At 37.6% G+C, this 25,996-nt stretch overlaps 2 protein-coding genes across 3 annotated transcripts; both read right to left on the reverse strand.

The window, feature by feature from the left end:
- Positions 1-344: 344 nt before the first annotated feature.
- On the reverse strand, positions 345-3,416 carry LOC143218421 (NPC intracellular cholesterol transporter 2). Of its 2 annotated transcripts, XM_076443573.1 has the most exons (3): positions 3,236-3,416; positions 2,270-2,437; positions 345-1,026 (listed from the first exon to the last, which is right to left on the reverse strand). In XM_076443573.1, exons 1-3 carry the CDS (start codon positions 3,252-3,254, stop codon positions 761-763), a joined length of 453 nt encoding a protein of 150 aa, XP_076299688.1. In that variant the 5' UTR covers positions 3,255-3,416; the 3' UTR covers positions 345-760. The 2 variants fall into 2 exon arrangements, with proteins under 2 accessions (XP_076299688.1, XP_076299689.1); XM_076443574.1 differs by lacking the exon at positions 3,236-3,416 and having other exon boundaries at positions 2,270-2,500.
- Positions 3,417-5,576: 2,160 nt separating this feature from the next.
- Sro (SDR family oxidoreductase shroud) lies at positions 5,577-25,972 on the reverse strand. The gene is made up of 5 exons (XM_076443416.1): positions 24,312-25,972; positions 20,890-21,171; positions 15,366-15,671; positions 9,774-10,005; positions 5,577-7,028 (listed from the first exon to the last, which is right to left on the reverse strand). The coding sequence occupies exons 1-5, from the start codon at positions 24,442-24,444 to the stop codon at positions 6,785-6,787; spliced, it is 1,197 nt and encodes a 398-aa protein (XP_076299531.1). The 5' UTR covers positions 24,445-25,972; the 3' UTR covers positions 5,577-6,784.
- Positions 25,973-25,996: the final 24 nt, after the last annotated feature.

Raw genomic sequence — 25,996 nt, forward strand, 5'->3', positions numbered from 1 at the left:
ATAACTCCTCAACTATTGGTCCATCGACAGCGGGAATAAACGCTTGGTGGTAATAAATATATTAATATATTTATAAACACACAATAAATTATTTTTTTCATTCAAAAATAAAATAATTACTACCAGTCAGTGTTAGATTACCAGTTACCGATTTACTAAAGCTCTTCAATTCGGTGGCGCCGCCAGTGGCCTAGTCTAATAGCGGCCTAACAGAGCAGAGTCGCTAGATGAAGGGTGGGGGCACGGATTGAGTGGAGTAGGTAAGCGCTTGCGCGCGGAGTGGGGATCGCTGGCCGCGATGACGTACTACCGAGTATCCCGCGGGGAGGTGTAATGGTTAAATTTTTAATAGTTTATATCTCCTAAACGCATAGTTTTTTTTTTAAATTTATTTTTTAACATTGCATTGTCACCCAGTTCTGAGCTATGTTTAAAGTTTCAAGTCTCTAGCTTATCGGGAAGTGGTTTAAAATTCGATTACAAGATTTGACGCATACAACAACAACGACACGGCAAGCTTCCATGGCGGAAGCGCAGGGAATCGTAGAAGGGGAAGGTAGAGTGGGGACACAAATCTTAATCGAACTCGGGCTACTTCCCCCCATAATTCTTGGAAATGTAGGATAGAAAGTGAAGAATGCACAGACAAGTACTTAAATAATGAAATATATTTCATATATAAATATATAATGGCGGTTCCAGTTCGTCAATTTATAATAGCTTTGTCCAATTCGTGAATGTCCATTGATCCATTGATCGTCTAATCGACAACCTTGGAGGGGATCTTGATACAGGCCTGAGATTTTCCGTTGCCGTCGACCAGCGACAGCTGGATGGTCAGGGCGATCTTCGGGTAGATCTTCTCGATCGGCATCTGCAGCTTGTAGGTGACACGCTCACCCTTGTCCAGGGGGCATTCTCCGTTGACAAGACTCTTGCAGGCGTTCTGCTCGGGCAGCTGGTACGCGGTGCTAATGCTTCCAATGTGTACCGTTACCTTTGGCGTCAGGGTCTTCGTGCTGTCCTCTGTAACAGATTATCTAACTGAGAACGACTTTCCTACTCGTCTTCTACAGAGATAGCGATCTTTAATGAATGGTCGACGATTTAATCTCAAGTGCAAGCTACAATGATATAAATAAAAGAATATTCAAGCTCTGGAACCTTCATTTTACGAAATCTCTACCGGAAAATTATAAAATTATAAATTTGATATTCAACATTTACGATCGATAATTGGAATTATTTTATCATGTACGGCGAAACGGTCACACACAACCAGGGATATTTTGCAACAATGTCAAGAATGTTTGGATCTGAAGCCGTTAAAGTTCCAAAGGAATGGTTAAACAATTGTAGTAATTGATCGAAACGGTAGCGCCGAAAGCATCTATAAATTTGATATTCTCTACTGGAATATTGAAACGTTAACTGACATGAGAAGTCCCATACGCGTTAACAAATTCTGCAATTTCGTAGATGAAACGGTCTAGACGCTAAATCGCCATTCGCATTTCGTACCGGCTCCGTTTAAAGTTTCAAACACCCATCTCGGAAATATTCTCGTGCCCCATAGTTCCGAAGATAATATTTCTTTAATATTCCCCATCTTCTAAAAGCTACACCGGGACGGAATAATAAAACCGGAATTTCCTGAGAACGCGACGGATCTCGGTTTTGTTTCACGACTGTCTTACATGTTCGTCGTTATACAGGGTGTCCCAAAAATGTTGTACTTCCAACTTAGAAGTGAAATATGAGAAAAGGGAACACAGAAGAAATATTCAATGATAAAATAATAAAAGAATTATGATGTATTTGGTATGTAATTTAGTAGATTTGTACCCGGCGCGGATGCAGATCAAAGTTTCGATCTTCTAGGATCAATAGTTCAGGAGTTATGGTCGCTTAAAGTTCAGCATATTTCCAGTTTTTTGATAGGTAAGGGCGCCGCCATATTGGTTTGTAGTGACGGTCGTATGCCGCTTACTGAGTTGGTTAGGATTAGATCGAGGGGGCGGTGAGGTAAGCGGCTCGCGGTCGTCATTACAAACCAATATGGCGGCGCCCTTACCTGTCGAAAACACTGCGAATTGCTCAACTTTAAGCAACCATAACTTCTGAACCATTGATCCTACAGGATCGAAACTTCTAAAAGGTACTAATTTTGAGTCCGGAAGTAAAGTTTACCCTAATAAAAATATATAAGATCAATCTCGGCGAAACTTTTAACCCTACAATTATAATTTCATTGTCAGTCTTCACTTACGGACGGTGAAGTCGACCTCGGCGGACGCAAAGGTGCCCCTCTTGAAGTTGCAGGGAAGCTGGCTGCAGCCCGCGATGTTGACACTGTTGGGCGCCGGCAGACCAGCACCGCAGGACTGGTACGGTGACTGCATAGAGTCAGCGATGCAGAAAACTGCGACGAGGAGAACTGCAACCGAAAGAGACATTTCGTCGTCAGAAAAACCACTGTGCACTCCCGTCAAATTTCTTTGTCGGATCTTCGAAAATTGGCGAAAATTTTACGCGTTTTTATCGCCGCACTCTACTTAATCAGCAAAGTTTCTCGCAGCGGGGTGCATAAAAATTGCAAGGGAACACGAAGTGAAACGTAACGTAAATGTCCCCACTATCAAATCGTATAACTCTGTTTATGTCGTTTGTAAATTAAAAACAGCAGAATCAATAAACTTTGGACTGGAAAAGAACAATTTCTCATAAAAATTCTAATTTAGCATTATTAAATGTTAGTGAATTTTTATGTCATGTAAAAAATCAGTTGCTGTGTACTTTACTACTTTACATTACAAACAATTCATGTAACTAGTCTGTGAATAGTAATTCTCGATTTTTTAATCAATGTAGTAAACAATCAAGATTTTTATCGTTAAATTTACTTTATTTTTACGATGGCTCACAGAGGGGATACTGCAAACTGATTTTATTTATTATAAAATTTAAAATTGATGATCTTCAAGATATTTCTATTTGTTCATAAGCTACAAGTATGTGTACTTTTTTAAATTTCATTCTTAGTTTATTTATTTCTTGATGTTTCATATTGTAAAGACTTGTCCAAACAATACTGCACCCCTAAATGGCTTATAGAAATTTGTAGCTTAACAAAAGACTGGATTTGCATAAACATTTGCAGTCTAGTAAATTGATTAGAGGTTGAATATTATTATTGTAGATCCGATGGTAATAATATTCAGTGATGGTTACATACCGTAGGTGATGAATGCCATTTTGGTGGTTGTTGCGACTCGGAGACAACTGATGCCTGCTCCATCCAAAGTATCGGTATTTATTTCTTGCTGCTATCTAATCAATTGGGAAATGGCAGTGGTAATTGTCCGAAGCGATATTCAAAAACACTTGAAATCTGCACACCTGACATCGACAGACAATGGTCAACCGTTAGTTTACCGATAAAGATCGGATCGAAAATAACTTTAATGAACACAGCGCGGAGTGTTGGATCAGAAAGATCGTAGGTTTTCTTTGATAAAAGACAATGTTTCGAGTGCTCTCGAAACGAATCTTACAGTATGTTCGTACGTTATCGGAGATAGTTTGCCTGCAGGTGTTCACACTGTTTTGTAACATTCAAAAAATATATTTTCTTCGCTGGAAAAATCTTGTAGATGTTTACGATTGCGAAACGAAAATATAAATTGAAATTACAAAGGATGTAGTGAAAACATATACTTATTTAGCGCGTTGACTGTCACGTTGCACTATATGAGCTGGAAAGCCAAATTTTGTGGCCGAAATTATGGTAGCGTTATTTCAATTCTTTTATGCATTATGGATTTTATGCATTTATGTCAAAAATGGGTAGTTGCAATTTCAAACATTGAAGAGAACATCAATTTATTAATTATAGCTTATGGGACGTCATTAAACAATGAAAGAAATGATTACTTGGCCCTTGTTTATTGCAGAGTAGGGCAATAATCAACAATACAAAGTACGTTTCAAAGGACAATAAAAAACATTTTATAGCAGGCTTGTTAATCATTCTCTTCTTGTCCCGTAGCACTTGAAACAAGGTTCGAAAGCATTTTTGAACTTTGTTTTAATATCACTGTATCCCCTTTCATATTTCAGCATGACAGTACTTGTTTGTTTAAAATTGAATAACTATAAAACTAAACAATATAATTTAATGCAATAAGAAGCATTTTATAGCAGGCTTTTTAATCATTCTTTTCTTGCCTCGTAGTATTTACTTGAAACAAGGTTCGAAAGCATTTTTGAACTTTGTTTTAATATCACTGTATCCCTTTGCATATTTCCGCATGAAAGTACTTGTTTGTTTAAAAATGAATAACTATAAAACTAAACATTATAATTTAATGCAATAAGAAGCATTTTATAGCAGGCTTTTTAATCATTCTTTTCTTGCCTCGTAGTATTTACTTGAAACAAGGTTCGAAAGCATTTTTGAACTTTGTTTTAATATCACTGTATCCCCTTTCATATTTCAGCATGACAGTACTTGTTTGTTTAAAATTGAATAACTATAAAACTAAACAATATAATTTAATGCCATAAGAAGCATTTTATAGCAGGCTTGTTAATCATTCTTTTCTTGCCCCGTAGCACTTGAAACAAGGTTCGAAAGCATTTTTAAACTTTGTTTTAATATTACTGTATCCCCTTGCATATTTCCGCATGAAAGTACTTGTTTGTTTAAAAATGAATAACTATAAAACTAAACATTATAATTTAATGCAATAAGAAGCATTTTATAGCAGGCTTTTTAATCATTCTTTTCTTGCCTCGTAGTATTTACTTGAAACAAGGTTCGAAAGCATTTTTGAACTTTGTTTTAATATCACTGTATCCCCTTTCATATTTCAGCATGACAGTACTTGTTTGTTTAAAATTGAATAACTATAAAACTAAACAATATAATTTAATGCCATAAGAAGCATTTTATAGCAGGCTTGTTAATCATTCTTTTCTTGCCCCGTAGCACTTGAAACAAGGTTCGATAGCATTTTTAACTCTCAGTGACAGACTTGCCCCATTTTCGGGGCAACTGCGTCCTAGTTGACACTTTGTACAATATCCTATCAAAATGATGATTTTCAAGCAAAATTAGAATCCTACATAATACTAATTGATCAGTAATAACTGTGGCAAGAGTTTGATACCAAAAACGTTAAGATTTTACATACCAGACTGAAAATACATCAGTTTATCCAACTTTGCAAAAACTAGGACGGACTTACTCCACTCCACCTTATTTCCAGGTTTGGTTTCATTAATCGAACTCTTCTGACTTTGTAGAAGATTTTTAGGGTTTCGATCCGGCAGCCGACGCGCGACGTGTTAATGCACATAGAAAACGGAACAAAACAATGTACATGCTAACTCGTGTGTTTTAAATTTTTAAGAAGAATTTAATTAACCAGATAGACAGATAATATAGAGCGGCATTAGTTGTGGACTTTGGTGAGGTGAATCTGTCAGATCAGTTCACTGGTTCTTCGATTATTTCTAGTATCTAAAAATAGTTGATTACATTGGAAAAATGAATGCACACAGTTAAATTAAGAAAAATTAAACAACGTAAAAACATTTTATTTAATTCTGCCGGTACATAATAATAGAAGCTTATGACTAGACAGCGGATTTTATGCGCTTATGACAATAATGAACATTTTTAATAATATTTAAAATTTAAAAATGATATTTTAATAATTTCAATAACATGTGTTAAATAATGAAAATTTTAAAATAATAAACACATTAGAAGAAGAACGCGAGAACATCGTTCACATTAGAAAAATTTAAGAATACTGTTATACAGGGGTGTGCGAGAACCCCTGAAATATTGGGTCGAGTCGGGAACACAAAATTTTTTCATGTCGAAACATATTCGGGAACCCCTATTGTTATATCTGTGGTGGCAAGGAAAAACGCCGCACATCACAATTTCAAGAAATCGAGTTTATGCATTGATTGAGTATTTACCAGAAAAAAAGTCATGAAAACAAATTCGAAAGGTTCCGGTTGGATTGCATTATTTTTTGTTGTCCTATGTTAAAGCGTTAGCGATCAAAACTTTGAACGGCAATATCCCGAAAGTGAAAACACGCTGCTGTGCGAAAGCAAGAAGCACCCAGCCATATTTAATAGAAAAGCGTAGAAAATCAAATAAAAAAAGAAGAACACGGAGTAAGTTTTGAAAAAGGATCCCGCTGTTTAATTGAATCGTTCTGAGAAAAAATATGTGTTATTGCGGATTATCTAATACTTTAAATGCAATAAATCAATCATTGTCCAATACAATTTCTACATACAGATATTGTTTGTAATTATAAAGGATGAGTCACCTAACGTTTCCACCTCAAATATCTTTGTTGTTCCAAAGTTGAATGGTAAAATGACAAAATTGAATGGTAAAATGGGGCTCGTACAATACCAAAGAAATTTTTGTTTTTATGTAATTTTTTTTTAGAGATATGAAGGTCACCTTCATCGCATGTATCGCATTCAGACATTTGACGTACCTTTAAAAACAACAAAGATATTTGAGGTGGCAACGTTAGCTGACTGACCCTGTATCTTATAATTATACTGGGTGCTTCTTTCTTTTGCACAGTAGTGTACGTGACACGCGGAGTTCTTCCTACAGATATTATTCTCAGCCTGCTAAACATATTTAAAGAAACAAATCAATTTCCATTTCACTGCAGAATACGTTTATTTTACATGAAGATCAGCTGTCTACTGATAACTTTAATAGAACGCGAGAATTTCGTTAACTCTGTTGCTCCTCCGAATTCTGGCTCCCTGAGGCGATATTTCCACTCGTCGAAGGACTCTCGGTCTCTGTCGACTTGTCTTCCTTTGCCGAGAGATTCTGCTTCGATCCGGAACCGGAAGTGTTCGCCTTCTTCGTCCACGGAGGTACTTGTACGAACTTCAGGACCAAAAGATCGCGAAGACAGGTCGGCGTTATCCTGAACAGCGCGTGGTACACGCAGTATCGCCATGATTCATGCCTGGATCAATGATTGAACAGCTGTATTACTTGACGTCAATCAATCTCTAATTGCACGAATCACTCGAGATATCTTGAACCATCTCGATCGATTGAATTTATCGAAGTGGCCAGGTGTTCCCTTGCAGGTGTCCCGCATCCGAAAGAAAAATGAAATAGTGTGGACAGTAGATACTATATGGAGATAGGCAGCTATCGCTGGCCAATGGTTCGAGATACCACGAGGCACTGTCAACGAAAGTTTCACGTCCGCATTCGTGCAGTTCGGTCGTCGTGCTAGAGATCGTTCGAATCGCTCCGCACCAGAGGTGGGCATTGTTTAACGAAACAGATGTTTCAAATACTATTTAACATAAATCTTTAAATGTTTTCGGCGCTACGGTTCGATCTTTTGTTAAGAACAAAGCTATTTTGCTAATTTAGTCAAACATAATCAACGTTTCGATTCCAGTTTGGATCTTTTTCAAGATTAATTTGATTAATTAACTTTGTTCTTAACAAAAGATTGAACCGTAGCGCCGAACACATTTAAGGATTTATTATCAACAAATACGATCGATAGAAAAAAAAACATATTTACTATTTAACATTTTCGATTTGATTTTGCTTAAAGAACATAGTATTTTAAATAGGACAAACAATTTTCAAAAAATAAAATATCTCACTTTTTCCGTTCTTATAATACTCTGGGAAACCGCATAAACACACAGTGTATCTTGTTGTTAGGAAACTATTTTATATTGAATAAAATCTTCAGATTGAAATTGAAAAATTACTGCGTCAAATAAAATATTCTATTCTCAAAAATTAAGTACTGCGTCAAATCAAATATTCTTTTGGCAAAATATCTCTACCTGGAGATTCAAATACTATTTAACATTTTCGATTTGATTTTGCTTAAAGAACATAGTATTTTAAATAGGACAAACAATTTTCAAAAAATAAAATATCTCACTTTTTCCGTCCTTATAATACTCTGGGAAACCGCATAAACACACAGTGTATCTTGTTGTTAGGAAACTATTTTATATTGAATAAAATCTTCAGATTGAAATTGAAAAATTACTGCGTCAAATAAAATATTCTATTCTCAAAAATTAAGTACTGCGTCAAATCAAATATTCTTTTGGCAAAATATCTCTACCTGGAGATTCAAATACTATTTAACATTTTCGATTTGATTTTGCTTAAAGAACATAGTATTTTAAATAGGACAAACAATTTTCAAAAAATAAAATATCTCACTTTTTCCGTCCTTATAATACTCTGGGAAACCGCATCAACACACAGTTTTATCTTGTTGTTAGGAAACTATTTTATATTGAATAAAATCTTCAGATTGAAATTGAAAAATTACTGCGTCAAATAAAATATTCTATTCTCAAAAATTAAGTACTGCGTTAAATCAAATATTCTTTTGGCAAAATATCTCTACCTGGAGATTCAAATACTATTTAACATTTTCGATTTGATTTTGCTTAAAGGAAATAGTATTTTAAATAGGATAAACAATTTTCAAAAAATGAAATATCTCACTTTTTCTGTCCTTATAATACTCTGGGAAACCGCATAAACTAAAAATTTTTTTTTAATTAAAGCTGAAACTTTGCAGAATTTGGGAAAAATAGGGCGATTATGGTAAGAACGTTTTTTAACCTTGAGAAAATTTGTTAAACGTTCACAATTTCAAGAAAATGTGGTTTCTCCAGTACCACGCGCGGAAAAAATTTTTTTTGAACATGCTGTACTTCATTTCCCATAGATTTTTTCACGCTGATTTCAAATCTGGTCTCAAAATTTGTCTACGACCTCAGGATATTGCAAGAAATCGATTTTTCGCTTTCTGGAGCCAGTTAAAGTTAAAAAGCCGAGATTTACTTCAATGTTGAATAACTCGAATAAAAGAAATCGCACAATATTCAACAACCACACAATTTACACAGGAAGGATAGCCCTTCCAAATGATATTAGCGCGATTTATCAAAAAAATTTGTTGCTCCCCGTGTGATGTTCCAAAGTTGCACAAAATTTTTGTTAACCGTCAATGTTGTCTTCATCTCGCTATAACTTTGTAAAAACCCAACATATCAACAATTTGAAACAGAGCATGTGAAACTAGAGGTTTCAGGCTTTCAAACCATTGTTCAACGATATCGATACGGTAATTTTTGACAGAGTTACGATCACGTACTGTGGGACCAATTTTTCGGGTTCGCACAAGTGATGCCTTAATTCTTTCGAGGAGTGTATTTTACCCAGCTGTGCTCGGCACCGCTCGAAACAATTCGTACGTTTTCTACAATCGTCCAGAACAATATTAACTGAATGCTAAACATATTACAAAGTTACAGGGGGGTACAGATAAAAAATTAAAAAATTATTTCCACATTGGCTAGTAAACGAATCCTTTTAACGTCTCTGAAAAGCTCGAGCTGTCAAGTCCAATTTCGAATAAAACGGAACACCCTGTAATGCATAGTATGTTTAAATCTTTCTAACATTTTTGCCATTTTCATTTACACCTACTCGTTTCTGTAATAAATGCATCAAGTCCGCAGTCCACTTATGACTGGACAAGTAAAAGAGACGACAAAACGGATCGCGTGATGGCGACCTTCAGAGAAGAAAGCACGTTAAATGCTTTCCGATTCTTGAAAACGTCGCGAATCTTTGCGAGACTGCGATTTTCGAATTTTTTCGAGAAATCCGGGCGGTTGTTGGGAGTACAATATCAAAGCTGACGCACTTGTAAATCGCTGACGGGTATTTGTCAAGCAGAGCGCCTTCAAAGATCTCGTAGATCCTCTGGTCTGGCAGCTTTTCCAGGTTTCCACCCTTCGCCACGGATCCGAAATATTGCGAGTAGCTGGTAAAGTAATCACCGTAGAAGATCCTCGCTTCCTCTGTCATCGACTTCCTCATCGTCTCGAACTGTTCAGCCTGTCTGGCCAATATGTTGCTCTCTCTGAAAAACGACCCTGCGAAAAGGTACAAGACCGAATACTTTACTCTCCGTTCCTCTGACTTTAGCGAACGTACAGGGTGGGTCACCACGCACTACAGTGGCCGAAATTTCTATAAAGTCACTGTGTTTTGTGCCCGTGCGAAATCAATACGGGCCGGTTTATGTACTTCTTTAAGGCCTGGTTTACGTTGTATTTTTGTCCAGAAGAATTTAAAAGTTGTTGCACACGTCTTGTTGTTACTGGGAGCTCCAATTCAGCTCGAAATTCTGCTGCATTTTTCCTTTCCTTAGCTGCAGACCTCATTAATATTGAATGTTGTCCCTTTGACTATTTTTTATTACTACCTTTAACATGATTTTTTCCGTAATTTTCACGTAAATTGATATAATTATTAATCACAGTATATGGCCGATTAGTTTTCTTAGCAATTGCGCGATTAGAGCAGCTCATATCTTTATAAGCATCGATTGATGATTTTTCTTCACTTGTTAGTACTTTTCCTCTCGGCATTCTCATACACGTGAATCAAATTATAACAAACAGGATTTCTGTGAGTTCTAACACTAATACTTTTAGAATATTCGCAGTTTTCCGTAGTTCTCTGCTCAGAATACAGAGAAACACTAAGTGACTTTATAGAAACTTCGCACTTGTGTTCTGCACCACACAGAAAAAAATCAAAACAAACGTAAATAGTAAACATAGCGGTCTAGAGTACGCAGTCCCTCTGTCCGAGTGTCTACAAGGCACAAGACCAGATACGATATATCAACAAAAATGGTGATATTTTTCAAATATCTATGAAAAAGAAGATGACTTTATGTAAATTTCGGCCACTGTACCACTTGGATTTACACGACTAGACTGCGGATCTTTATGCATTTTTCACAAAAACAAGTGCAATTTCAAACAGCGTGGAGATCAAAACAGTTTAAGACAATCAACGCGTTTCTTTCAGCTTAATGAAACCACTAAAGAGAGAAATTCGTTCCTATTTCGTTCTTATATTTTGCAATTCATTCTTTATTCTGCATAAAGATCCGCAGTGTATAGATAACTATTATTATTCACATTCTGACGTTGATAGCTTTTTTTGTAGGTGGACCCATAGAGGACGTACGAAGGTCATTCATTTTTTTTTACCACTGTTACGGATAGAGAATATATTCCGTTCGTTTCTCACAGGAATCTCTTCCAGATCGTCTCTGGCGGGAAGCGTCCTAGATAACCTTTCGAACCCTTTGATTTAGGACCGAGCTCTGGCTTCGATTTCGTTAGAAGTGACAAAAATGAGAGTCTGGCCCTAAGCCCTAATCTCTAAGCGCGATTAGATAATGAACAAAGTATTCCATTCATTGTAGGGGTATATAAACCCTTAGATTCTCACTCTCGTGGGTTAGTACTGCAGTAGACACGTATCGCGTCACGTCGTGCTGCATTTCGGAAAGTTAACTTCTAACGAGATCGGGCTAAGGTACCTTTCGGATCAAAGTCTAACATTATAGATTCCGTTTGTTCGGTTTATAGTCTATTGGTCAGTGTTGAAGTTGTTTCCGAGTCCCCCGCATTGCCAGTGCGTGAAAACCGAGCACCGTAGTTTAGGTAAATTCTTTCTTTCACATTTCATATCTTTTCCTCTCATTTCCAATCGCGACACATACACACTTGTACTACAGAATTTTATAAGTAGAATATATTTGTGTTATTGGTAATTAGAGCAAGTTCATTGAACCTATAATTATCGTCCAGAATCCTTATATAGTAATTGAACGTTCCCACACGATACAACCTTACCGCTCGGGTTGTATCATTTAGATTATATAAGTTACGAGGTCTACTAACTATCCTAGCGACTCCCTGATTTCGCATCAGGTTCGTTCGCGCCTTACCAATTATCAAATAGAGATTTTTCCTACCTAGTGGCTCCCCAATTTCGCATTGGGTTCGTCCACGAAAACTATACCATCCTAGCGGCTCCCTGATTTCGCATCAGGTTCGTCCGCATCCTAACAGCTCCCTGATTTCGCATCAGGTTCGTCTGTGCTTTCATCCAACCTCCCAGCGGCTCCCCAATCTCGCATTGGGTTCGTCCGCGCTATTCTACAACCTCCTAGCAGCTCCCCGGTTTAGCATCGGGTTCGTCTGCGCGTCATTTCCTAGTGACTCCCCAATTTCGCATTGGGTTCGTTCACGAAGTTTCACCTTCCCAGCAGCTCCCTGATTTCGCATCAGGTTCGTCTGCGTCTGATTCCATTCCTAGAGGCTCCCTGATTTCGCGTCAGGTTCGTCCTCACTGTCTACATTCCTAGCGGCTCCCCAATTTCGCATTGGGTTCGTCCGTGTACCTTAACTAACAAATTGATACCATATTCCTGGGTTTATAACCCTTCGCCGGCCACTCGTGCTTCTCGCGGCCCTGGCTCGTAACACCACGCTTATATTAGCTTGCCGAATTGTCGTTGTTGTTGTATGCGTCAAATCTTGTAATCGAATTTTAAATCACTTCCCGATGAGCTAGAGACTTGAAACTTTAAACATAGCTGAGAACTGGATAACAATGTAATATTAAAAAATAAATTTAAAAAATAACTGTGCGTTCAGGAGAAAAAAGTTTTTTCAGAGATGTCAGCCAGCCGCTGTACGTGGCACGCTAATTTCTGCGAAGCACTAACTTCAAACACAGCTGCCATAGGTAAAAAATTGTAACAGCGAGTTCATGGGATACTCAATCGAATCGGCAGAATCTCTGCTTCAATCTGACGTTCGAATCATGGTATTACGATCATTTCTCGCCGAGATACAGCGAGTTAAAGGAAAAATGTAAATTGCGCATTTTTTAAGCATATTTTTAGAAACACCTGGTATATCGAAATGCTAATGAAATTGGAAAAACAAAATAAGTGCCTTGAAGAGAAAGAAACGCTCTTTCTATTGCTTTTTTGCACAAGATTCCACAATAATTTTTTCGCTGTCTGGAGCCGGTTAAATTTAAAAAGCCCATATTTACTTCAATGTTGAATAACTCGACTACAAAAAATCGCACAATAATCAACAACCACACATTTTACACAGGAAAGATAGCCCTTCCAAATGATATTAGCGCGATTTATCGAAAAAATTTGTTGCTCCCCGTGTGATGTTCCAAAGTAGCACAAAATTTTTGTTAACCGTCAATGTTGTCTTCATCTCGCTATAACTTCGTAAAAAACCAACATAGCAACAATTTGAAACAGATCATCTGAAACTAGAGCTTTCAGGTTTTCAAAGCATTGTTCAACGATATCGATACGGTAATTTTTGACGGAGTTATGATCACGTAAAGTGGGAGCAATTTTTCGGGTTCGCAGAAGTGATCCCTTAATTCTTTTGAGGAGTGTAGTTTACCGCTCCACGCTTCTATTTATAGTCGCTATAATGTCTAAAAAAATTATTTTCTCCTTTTTAGTGCATTTTAATATAAGCGTGGTTTCCAAAAAGTTTTTTAATATATATTTTTTTTGGATTGGAAACATAGTTTTATTGCACCACTTGATGCATCTTGATTATTTTTAATAATAACAGTCGTGTAAATCGATGAGGTAATGTAAATATTCTCTCGTGGCGGTTATCTCCTCGTATCTCTTTAAAAAAAATGATTTCTTCACATAAGTGGGTTAACTGTCTTGTAAAGAATATAAATATGCATTCCATGGTGCAATAAGAAATATGTTTACATTTTAAAAATAGTGAATGACCTTCATATCTCCTTGACGAACTATTAACGTCAGAATGTGCCCCATTTGATACCATTGAACGCTACGCGAACCATTTATCACGTAGAATAATAATGGTAATGCAAATTAAAGTGGTAATATGTGGTGACCCACTCTATGTATGATAATAAAATGGTTTATCAGTAGCATTTCATTTATCGAAGTCGTTCATCTCTTCCACAAGTATATATTGCTCAAAGTTTAAATTAATCTCGATAAAAACACTTTTCTCAATTGAAAGGAGAAACGTACGCTTCATTTGCATTTCCTATTTCTGCCCGATTAAACGGTGATAACCTTATCGCTAGACTGCGGATTTTATGGATTTATGACAAGAATCGGTAAAAAATATTTGCATAAGAAGTCGCAGTCCACTTATTACTGTTTTCATTCGGGATTATATTGCGTTGAGAATATTGCATGTTTTTAGTACGTGAGAATGCATCAAAGAGTTTGATATGTACTAGTGAGTGTACAAAGTATTTGTCTAACTTTTAAAAACGAATAACTCTTTTTCAGACTGGCGGCTGTAAAGACGTGTTGTAGCGAAGGAAAAGGAAGGGGAACTTTTCGTCCTAGGCCCACACTAGAGGAGTTAAACATTTCTTATTATAATTCTGTCAAACCGACGAATTTTTAAAAACCAAATGTTTCATCACATCTGTGGAATGGCCGCCGTACTCACCGAATCTCAACCCGATGGATTACAGCGTGTGGTCGATTTTGGAGGCCAGGGCCTGTGTTCGGTCCCATAAAAATTTGCAGTCATTGAAAAAATCTCTGTATCAGGAGTGGGACCGAACGACGCCAGAAGAGCTGCGGCCCACAGCCGAAAATTTCAAGACACGTTTGAGCCTCTGTATCGGCGCAAAGGGTGGCCATTTCGAAACTTCTTAAATATATGAATACTAAAGGACCATGTTGTGGTTGTTATTATTTGGTTTTTCAAAATTCGTCAATTTGATAGAATTATAATAAGAAACGATTAACTCCGTTATTTCTTGTCACCCTGTATATGTATTGATGGCGGATCAGGTAGTAGCGGGAAGGAAAGACAAGGGACGAAGAACTGACGAGCAATACGAAAAGTGGAGGCCCTCAGTTCATCATAGGCCCGGGCATCAAATGCTTGGTAGAGGGGCGGTCCATTGAACGTCCCGGGGGTGGATGTTTACGGGGATTTCCCCCAGATTTTAGCCTCCCCTTAACAAAAAATCTGTCCATCTTGTGGCGAGTGTAGGAAGTTAGCCGCCACAAGACGTTAGAAGGATTAGTTTACCAGCTAATCTGATGTAGATAAGAAATTTAAAAATCGTGACCTACTTGTTCCTTCGCAACAGCGACCAATAACAATTTGAAATTGATCCTTTTAACGTCTCGAAAAAGCTCAAGCTTTTGGGTCCAATGTTGAGAAAGTTATTCCTTTTTAAAAGGTGTACGAATACCTTGTACACCCACTGTAACGACAAAAATGAAAAAAAGCAGTCTTCAATTTGCAGTCTACTTATCACTGTTTTCATTCGGGATTATTGCGTTGAGAATATTGCACGTTTCTATTGTTCTCTTCCTAACAAACCATTAAGGGGTCGTTTCTGATTAGAGGTAATTTTGATTACAGACCAGGAATAAAGCAAACGACCTTGACGTCGAACTTCCTCAGCTCGAGTCTAAGTGCGGTGGCCCAGGCAGAAATCGCGGCTTTGGTCCCGCTGTAGGTTGCCACCCCGGGGATTGGCTGGATGTTACAGTGACTCGAGACTACAACGATCCGAGTGGAGTGCGATCGGATCATCGGCATCAGTTCCCGAGTGATTCTCATCGTGCCAAGGAAATTGACTTCCACTTGACTCCTGATCTGCTCCTCCGTCTGCCATTCGAATTCACCGAAGATCATCACAGCGGCGTTATTGACCAAGCATCGTAGCTCTGTAAATAGATCACTCTAATATTCACTCGCTCATCATCTATAATTCATAATTAATCGCGTTATCAAACCAGACGAGCTTCAATCAGTAGCAAACCGAATTAACCCCTTACCGTAACGTTTTCTTTACAATCACAGTGATTAAAGGGGGTAGTCCCTCTGTTAGGATAGTGTTTCGGTAGTCAAAAGCGTCAGATAAAAGATCAATCTAGGCCGTAGTCGCCCTCGAAAATCCTATTTTTACGTTCACAAGGCGTAATTTGCATGATTCGGAAGCATGTCCAGCTTCCGAGTAGGCATACATCCTCCCAGAAGAACAAAACTGTTCTTCTATGATAATCCTCCTTCGATACTATTTAAATTATACCATAAATATTTTTTGTGCCATAAAGGAGATATTTAGGTGGCCGCCTTCAGCTGAGACACCCTGTATAATGTGCTAGGTTGTCGCATATGAAATGTCCGACTTTGAAATGCAAATGTTCGGAAGCTTTAACACGAAAAGCTATTGCAAACATCAAGTTTAATATACACATGTAACATACATATAGATTTTAATTTAAATAATTGATTGTACCCTGAAATCAATTTTATTTCAATGATACGATTGTTTCAATGGACGACAGTATTATGGGAGAAATTACAAAATGGACCGTCTTATAAATGAAGAACGTGAACGACTAAAAAATTACAATGGTGTCTGCTTTGATTAATAATTTTTTTTTGGTTATTTCGCGACAGGACCTACAGTTTTTATGAGTTGGGTTCCGAACCACCACAGTTTAAATGGTGCATGATTAATAAACTTTGATTAATAAATGTATTTAGGACAAAAATTGTGCTTGTATTGTGACTGCCAAAAAAATCGGACATTTCATTTGCTACAACCTGCTAAATGAAAAGGGCCTAGCAGACTAAGATTGGTCCAGCGGCCCCACCCACAATTTTTATTAATATTGTGCGGAAAACAATGGTTTTAGGTTGAAAGATAACCCCCTAAAATTTTAAGTCGCCAACCCTTCGTATAAGGATGATATGAGGGTAAGTACCCTTAACTGTATCATTTTTTTTCTCGGTTGTTAATTAAGATATTCGGATAAAAAAGAACGAAAATACTCGAACTTACCTCCTTCATATCATACATTTTTTTCACCATCGTGATCAAATTATTAAGGGTAGAAAAAAATCATTTAATTTTTTAGGGGTGGGAATTGCAAGCAACCCTTCGAGTGACCACATCCAAAAAATTCAAGAATAATGTTCTGTTGCTTATCTAACGTATAAAAAAGTTTCAAGATGGTCGGATTGGTGGAACATAGTTAAATATTGAAAAACAAATAAAATTACGTCATTATAATGGTATAATGTACAGTGGAGTGTTTCTTATCAGGATATTAAGTCCCTTCTTGATCAATTATTTCTTTTTACATTACATAAGGGGTATATAGTTTTATATGCGGTTATATTATACATATACAGGGTGTCTCAGACCACCCCTACCACCCATTTATTTATGTGTTTCTTTTATAAATCAGATGCGCTGTATCAAATGGTGATATTTTTAACTTCCGGTTTCGGCCGGAAATAGGTTTCGCATAGAATCCGAATCCGTAATAAAAAATATCATATTCCATTTGAAAAATGTAACTTCCAGTCTCAATCACCTATTTCCGGCCGAAACCGGAAGTTAAAAATATCACCATTTGATACAGCGCATCTGATTTATAAAAGAAACACTGAATTTTTGAAAATAACCTATTTTCTAGATTATAAATGGGTGGTAGGGGTGGTCTGAGACACCCTGTATATGTATATAACCGCATATAAAACTGTATACCACTTATGTAATGTTATGCGTCGCGTTTAAAAAGAAATAATTGATCAAGAAGGGACTTAATATCCTGATAAGAAACACTGCACTGTACATTATACAATTATTTACAATGACGTAATTTTATTTGTTTTTCAATATTTAACTATGTTCCACCAATCCGACCATCTTGAAACTTTTTTATACGTTAAATAAGCAACAGAACATTATTCTTGAATTTTTTGGATGTGGTCACTCGAAGGGTTGCTTGCAATTCCCACCCCTAAAAAATTAAATGATTTTTTTCTACCCTTAATAATTTGATCACGATGGTGAAAAAAATGTATGATATGAAGGAGGCAAGTTCGAGTATTTTCGTTCTTTTTTATCCGAATATCTTAATTAACAACCGAGAAAAAAAATGATACAGTTAAGGGTACTTACCCTCATATCATCCTTATACGAAGGGTTGGCGACTTAAAATTTTAGGGGGTTATCTTTCAACCTAAAACCATTGTTTTCCGCACAATATTAATAAAAATTGTGGGTGGGGCCGCTGGACCAATCTTAGTCTGCTAAACCCAAATTTCTGAGCTTCCTTTTGCTCCAGTACAATTACTGAAAATCCTATTACGATAGGATTAATAACAATAGGACTCCGATAGGTAAACTGTTAATAATAATTTCTATTGTCATTCAACAATTCGATCCACCCTCCCAGGCATTTAGCTGCCTCGGGATATTGGATATCAAAAAGCTTAATTTATTTACGTGTTTACGCTGAAACTGTAATGATTATTTTGCATTAATTTCAGCGAGCAGCCAGGATGAGAGCGTTAACTCACTGCCCGAGGCTGCTGCATAAACATGATACAGGTAGAGAACCTTATACGCGTAATACTACATGCAAAATCAGTCTGATGGTGTAATGAACGAAACTCGGCTGGATTACTATCATTAAACCGTAACGTGTACAATTTCTCTACGTAGAATTAGCCCGGGAAATACATATTTTGAAACGAGCGCAACGATACCGTGCAGTCGTTGCAGTTAGGTTGATTTGTCATTGTTTCTGTACAGATAAGCTGAAGCTCCGACGTCTCAGCAACGCCCAGTCAGCCAAACCTGCTCCGAACAAATGATCAATGTTTGAAATCGTACTTTACGAGCAAAACACAGCCATTTTGGTGCCAAGACCATGCATGAGTTTACTCCATATTTCTTTACTAACCTAACCAAAACTTGTCGACAAATCCATGACAAGTCTTGGACCTGATCTTGGCATTTGTAGTCAAGTTTTGGTGGGAAATTCATAGCAAATTAAGAGCAAATTGCTTACCTCAGTACTGTCAATGGTTACATTTGATTTCAACGAATTCTCGCGGATCGATGCGCCGTTGATTTCAATGTATTAGGTCGTTGCATATGAAATGTCCGATTTTGAACAGTAACGTTAGACAACCGCAACTATTTCTTATTCATCAAAGAATCGCACGTTTCTTGATTGGGTAAATATTACGTTTAGGGGAATCAGCTCCCGATGACCTCGTCCTCGACAATAAACCTACTTAATTTCTATATGTAATAGTCCAGTCAATGAATGCTCATAAGAGGAGTGTAAAGGGAAATGGAAGGAACAAAATTTTTTACTTTAGGACTTTGTTTGGACTAGTTAGGGTTAGGAGGTAAACATACTAAAAGTCCCTACTCCTAGGAGGTGAGCGTGGTGCAGGGGGGCACGTAGAAGGTCCCCTTTTTCGGTTTTCCGCTAATATCTCGGAAACTATGCGTCCTAGCGATAAGACCATTCCATACAAAATTATAGCTGATAAAATGTGCCATAAGATTGATTGTATTCAGTTTTCCATATCTCGCATAGTTTCCGAGATATCCGAGATCAAAGTTCACTAATTGTGCTGAAGAGTTCTTTCTCACAACTAGTGGACTTTGAGCGCGGATATCTCGGAAACTATGCGTCCTAGCGATAAGACCATTCCATACAAAATTATAGCTGATAAAATGTGCCATAAGATTGATTCTATTCAGTTTTCCGATATCCCGCATAGTTTCCGAGATATCCTCGCTCAAAGTTCACTAATTGTGCTGAAGAGTTCTTTCTCACAACTAGTGGACTTTGAGCGCGGATATCTCGGAAACTATGCGTCCTAGCGATAAGACCATTCTATCCCAAATTAAAGCTGACAAAATGTGCCACAAGATTGATTCGATTCAGTTTCTCGCTATCCCGCATAGTTTCCGAGATATCCGCGCTCAAAGTTCACTAATTCTGCTGAAGAGTTGGCTAGTCAAATAAGGCAAAAAATTGGGAAACTGTGCGAGATAGCGAAAAACTGAATGGAGTCAATCTTATGGCACATTTTGTCAGCTTTAATTTTGCATAGAATGGTCTTATCGCTAGGACGCACAGTTTCCGAGATATAAGCGGAAAACCGAAAAAGAGCACACCTCCTAGGAGTGGGGACTTTTAGTATGTTTACCTCTTAACTAGTCCAAACAAAGACCCAAAGTTAAAAATTGTGTTCCTTCCATTTCCCTCTACAACTTTTCGTTGATTGGACTATAAATTGAAGATAGGATCGAAGGCTTTGTACCTCAAAGTGACGTGCAACGGTAATAATATTGCTCGATCGAAACCCATTGCAACATTTGCATTCTAACATCGGACATTTCATATGCGACAACCTGGTAAAACCCGGCATTAAATGTTCTTTCTCGCGTAGCTGTCGGAAATCTGAAGATTTACGCGAAAGTTCGAAAGTTTTCGCAGCTCTCAGGGACTTGGGAAAGTAGAGTGGGACTTTGGTTTACCAGTCCAGGGTCCAAAAACCCGGCGAAAATCCGTTTTACTTGCTTCTCTTGAATAAAGGACGAAAGCGTGCCGTGGGAGGCCAGCCGGGCTTAGCAAGTGCCGAGGATAAAACGCGACCGTTGTACGAGCATTACTATACATACACATCTCGCACCAGGGTGGCTCTTGTTTTCGACTTATGAATTTGAAGAAAATAAGTTCCGCAAGTTCAGAAAAAACGTTTGGATTCTAATCCGACGTTTTTCTTCAATTTTTTCGAAAACCGTTCGTTTTACCGAAAAAAGGTAATAGGACATAAAAGACGCAGCTTGTCCAGATCTACAGGTTTTGTCAAACATATTTTTCGATGCGGTAAATAGTTCAGAAGATATTCGAGAAAAATGATTTTACGAGCATTCAATTAATTATTTTGGGACACGTTCTCCAATTATGATTTTTTTTTTTAATTATTTGGAACGATCCTAGGGGGTGCTGTAAAAGAAATTTTTGACTATTTAGAGTAAACAAGAGCCACGCTAGTCGCGCAAGTTCTGAGCAGACATCCGCGATTCTTCTCGGCGTGAACGGAGGAGTAATTCACCTAAATTCTCTCGTTCCAACAGCGTCCGTATGGAGTTGGCGAAGTCAGTCACGCTGACAGGTTTCGTAACATCCAGAGGATAAACGAACGCATCCTTCTCCCGTAGCTTCTTCGCCCCAGGACCATCGTTCTGCAATACGCCAGCGATCACAGTCGCCCCCAGTTGCCGGCAGTGCAAAGCCAAACTATATCCCAGCCCTGAATCGCAGCCAGTCACGATCACCGCGTGTTTAGGCCGAATTTTCACCCGGGACTGAATTCGTGAGTACAAGTAAGTGCCGCCTGAAAGAGAAGAGGATTTGTCCGGAGTTGCTTTACTTTTTAAACTTTGGTAATTCTCTCTGTAATTCCGACTAGGGCTGTTACTTTTCTCCGTTGGTTGAATATTTTGAAGCTTCGAAACTTTGTTGAGTAGACTGCGGATTTTATGCGTTTATGATAAAAATGGCTAAGCACACTTTAAAGCAGTGGTCATATTAAACAGATTTAACATCATCAGTCTATTAGGTTCAGCTTAATAGGGTAATTAGAAGATGAAAAAAATTGTTATTTATCACCTGTGCCTTGCAAACAACGCAAACATTTTTTATTTTGCATAAAGATCCGTAGTCTAATGATAGTCCAGTCGACGAAAAGTTGTAGGGGGAAATGGAAGGCCCACAATTTTTATCTTTGGGTCTTTGTTTGGACTAGTGTTAGGAGGTAAACATACTAAAAGTCTCCACTCGTATTTCTCGGGTTTCCTTTTTCGGTTTTCCGCTTATATCTCGGAAACTATGCGTCCTAGCGTTAAGACCATTCTGTACAAAATTAAAGCTGACAAAATGTGTCACAAGATTGACTCGACTCAGTTTTTCGCTATCTCGCATAGTCTCCGAGATATCCGCGCCCAAAGTTCACTAATTGTGCTGAATAGTTAGCTAGTCAAATAAAGCAAAAAACGTGAGGCAAAAGTTTCTTTTTCACAATTAGTGAACTTTGAGCGCGAATATCTCGGAAATTATGCGAGATAGCGAAAAACTGAATCGAATCCATCTTGTAGCACATTTTGTCAGCTTTAATTTTGTATAGAATTATCTTATCGCTAGGATATATAGTTTCCGAGATATCCGCGCTCAAAGTTCACTAATTGTGCTGAAGAGTTATCTAGTCAAATAAGGCAAAAACTCTCGGGAAGTATGCGAGATATCGAAAAACTGAATGAAGTCAATCTTATGGCACATTTTATCAGCTTTAATTTTGTATGGAATGGTCTTATCGTTAGGGCACATAGTTTTCGAGATATAAGCGGAAAACTGAAAAAGGGGACCTTCTACGTGTCCCCCTGCGCCCCGCTCACCTCCTAGGAGTAGGGACTTTTAGTATGTTTACCTCCTAACTAGTCCAAACAAAGACCTAAAGTAAAACATTTTGTTCCTTCCATTTCACTCTACACCCTCCTTATGAGCATTAATTGACTGGACTACGATGAGAATCGAAGTTTCGAAACTTCGAATTTCGAACCACCATAGAAGATTTAAAAAAATGGAGTTTCGAAGCTCTGAACTTCGAAATTTCCTAGTGTGTGTGTACAGTCGAAGCTTCGCGAAAGTAACAGCCAGTACAAAAATATAAAATAAAATAGGCGAATTTCCACAGTGATAAAATAAAATGTTTCTGTAAAAGAATGGTACACTTAAAACTGATAAGGGAATGAAGCATATCCTCTCACAAAATTCAAGAAAGTAATCCAATATTTTACATCAACCGAAAAAATAACATGGGTGAACTTCCACAGTGATAAAATAAAATGTTTCTGTAAAAGAATGGTACACTTAAAACTGATAAGGGAATGAAGCATATCCTCTCACAAAATTCAAGAAAGTAATCCAATATTTTACGTCAACCGAAAAAATAAAATGGGCGAATTTCCACTGTAATAAAATAAAATGTTTCTGTAAAAGAATGGTAGACTTAAAACTGATAAGGGAATGAAGCATATCTTCCCACAAAATTCAAGAAAGGAATCGAATATTTTACATCAACCGAAAAAATAAAATGGGTGAACTTCCACAGTGATAAAATAAAATGTTTCTGTAAAAGAATGGTAGACTTAAAACTGATAAGGAAATGAAGCATATCCTCTGATAAAATTAACGATGTCCGAGTTTGTCCTTGAACTTGACGAAACCTTCGCCGAAGGGATTAATTTTCTTCGGAATTATGTCAGAGATATTGTTATTTGACTTATTTGTTAATGTAATACTGTTACAGCGTATCGCGATTGCATCGAGTCATCAACTTTTCTGCTGATGTTTAATCCAGATAGGAGGATAGACGACCGGTAAGTAGATAAGAGTGGTCATGCGGCGGTAGAAATCTTGTCTGATATTGAATGTGTAAATCGATGTTAAACCACATTGTAGCAAATAAAACACGTACCCAAGATTAATAAGATTCGTTCTTTGCACGTGATGAAATAATTACATAACAGTTAACACTGTTCAAGCAGTGGATGAATTATCGATGTTTATAAACGAACCAATATGTATTTAACGAAACAGACACTTGACAAATCTTCTTCTTTATAATGTTCGCACGGGTCTCGTTCATTTTCTCTCAATTTTGTTTTCTTTTAACTCTTTTTATCTATTTGAACTCTTTCAACCACGCTCTGCTGCCATTTGTTCAAGCAGTGGATGGAATTATCGTTGTTTATAAACATCTTGTGTATTTAGCGAAACAAACACTAGATTTACGGATATTAATTATACATTTATATTTATCTAAATGAACAAATGGTATACCGTGCAGAAATATTCGAAATAAGAGAATCGGAGGAAGAGCGAATTTAACGCGTTCGTCGGAATAAATAGCTAAACGGTATACATATTATGATGTCCGTGACTTTGAGGATAAAAACAGATTCCGTGAACCCGATGTCGACCGATCAATTAGTAACTCGATCGATTTCATACAAACATTCTGAAAATTCAACGTTTCAATCAGCATGGAGTTCTAAAGAATGTCGCGAATATCATGAAGTACCTGCACGAATGCTAAGGATTAGTTAAACTAAACCAACAATTATTGAAATTCAGACCCAAGTAAAAGGGGGGCCCGAACACAAACCAAGATCCAAATTCCACGTTTTTCTCATAAAGTTATTTAGTTGGTGTTAGGGGGGCCCGAAATTCTACTTTGCCCAAGGGCCCAACTAGTTATAACGCGCCACTGTTGAAATTGATAAGAAATTGTAAGAAACGATTGCACAGGTATCACAAAGTCCAAATAACAATCAATCCTGTCATTTCTATAAGGGGACATGTAAACACCAGGTTTAGCGTTAACGAATAATCGAGTTTGAAGTCTACGGAATGGAGAACCATGTGAATGAATAAAGATCTAGTCAAATTAATTATGGAGAGTTGTTCTTTACTTACCGATGCAGCACAAAGACATGGCCGATGCGACATACTTGTGTCCTTTGTTCCACGAATAAACAAGACCGAGCGAGGTCGCTAGATCGACAGCTAACAGCGCAGAATGTCTTCTCAGGTGTTTCACGAATCCCATCGTTGAATTGACTGGATCTCGGTGGTAGGTAAGCCACCCCAACGCTTAACAGGTAACACTGTTCTCGGCTGAATGTCTATCAATATTTGTACCACGTAATTCTGTATTCTCGAACGACATTCAAAATCGCCGAATGAAGAAAACGATACGAAAACTCGCGTTTCGTGTTATCGCGGTAATTATTGTTTATTCTGTATCAGAAGGCATGTTTCGAATTGCAAACGGCGTGTGCTCCGCAGCTGATCTAAGGACCCAACGCGAAAGAACGGTTACCGTGAAACCGGTCCACGCACGTGCGTAAACAATAAATATCCGAACGTGACGAACGGGCGCACGGGTCGAGACGATCCTGTCCTCGTCCTAACAGCAAATGGCTGCTACGGGACGTGAAAAGAAAGAAAATAAAACTGCCCCACTCTGCTGCCGTTCGCCGCGATGTTTCTTTTTTGAAATTCAAACTGGAGGATGAGATCTGTCCACACGATCCGAAGAAACGTTCAATCCTGAAGAATCATTTTCTACGCGTGCATTCCTCGTCCTGCTCTTCGTATACAAAGCGTCCGACTTGCCCGCGACAAGCTATAGCTTCTATAAAAGATAACAATAGCGACAATAACAAATAGAACTCGGTTACATTAGGAGAAATCGATTGGAATAGGGCTGTTACTTTCCTTCGAAGCTTCGATTTCTGAAACTTCCACAGTGATGACAAACGAAGTTTCGAAGCTTAGTAAATTATTAAAAGATTAAACGAAACGGTGTTTCGATGCTTTCAAAGTGATTGGAAAAAGTGATTGGACACTCTTATACATTTCGAAAAAAATACGTCACGGTATTTTAAACAAATACCCCGATAATTTATGACACATAACGTTTACATCGATACAACTTCATACGATTCGAAGACTTTGAAACTTCGTGCACTTCGAAAAAGCAACAGCCCTAGTTTAGAATGGTGCCATCAAAGATTTCAAAGTTCAAGAAACAATTTTTGGCCACAAGTGGTGTCTTCATACTCTTCCATAAGAGACGGAGAAGTTGGAAGGAATTAATTTACTCGAATTATTTCCGTCCAACGCTGTTTTGCCGGGCGCATTTGTTCCAAAGACGAATATTTACTATATCGTCGGATATGATAACATCCGAAGGCGCCGCATCTCATTAATATTTCATGGGGAAACGTTCCTCGGATCCGTCGCAAGACTCTCTCTCGCTCTCATTTGAATTGCAACCATGGTCACGTTCTACGTGAATAAATCGAACACCGTGATTTTTCGGAATTCTAAGTATCCCCCAGCGTTCTTCCTATCGAAGAAAATATTGACACTAGGAACTATTCAGAAAAATGTACTTCCTTCGATGTCTTAATACAATATGCTTTCTTTTTATTGGATACAAATTCGAAATATGTGAAATTTCTCAACTGTTTCACTCTGTTCAGAGCAGACTTGAATTTTAAATAAATTATAATCTCGTCTTAAAACAAGTACAATCACGTATACGATTAAAACAATCCGTTTTCCAATCGAGATCAGCATCATCGAATTCCTAT

The sequence above is a fragment of the Lasioglossum baleicum genome, chromosome 19, assembly GCF_051020765.1.
Source record: "Lasioglossum baleicum chromosome 19, iyLasBale1, whole genome shotgun sequence".
NCBI classification, from domain to species: Eukaryota; Metazoa; Arthropoda; class Insecta; order Hymenoptera; family Halictidae; genus Lasioglossum; species Lasioglossum baleicum.

What these genes read in the sequence shown, in the direction of transcription:
- LOC143218421 (XM_076443573.1), bottom strand. An exon ending in CGAGGTCGACTTCACCGTCC is followed by an intron (nt 1,027 to 2,269) that starts GTAAGTGAAGAC and finishes AATCTGTTACAG; the next exon opens with AGGACAGCACGAAGACCCTG.
- Sro (XM_076443416.1), bottom strand. Translation starts at nt 24,444, where the DNA reads ATGGGATTCGTGAAACACCTGAGAAGACATTCTGCGCTGTTAGCTGTC. An exon ending in GTTGGAACGAGAGAATTTAG is followed by an intron (nt 15,672 to 20,889) that starts GTGAATTACTCC and finishes ATCTATTTACAG; the next exon opens with AGCTACGATGCTTGGTCAAT. An exon ending in GGTCGTTTGCTTTATTCCTG is followed by an intron (nt 10,006 to 15,365) that starts GTCTGTAATCAA and finishes ACCTTTTCGCAG; the next exon opens with GGTCGTTTTTCAGAGAGAGC.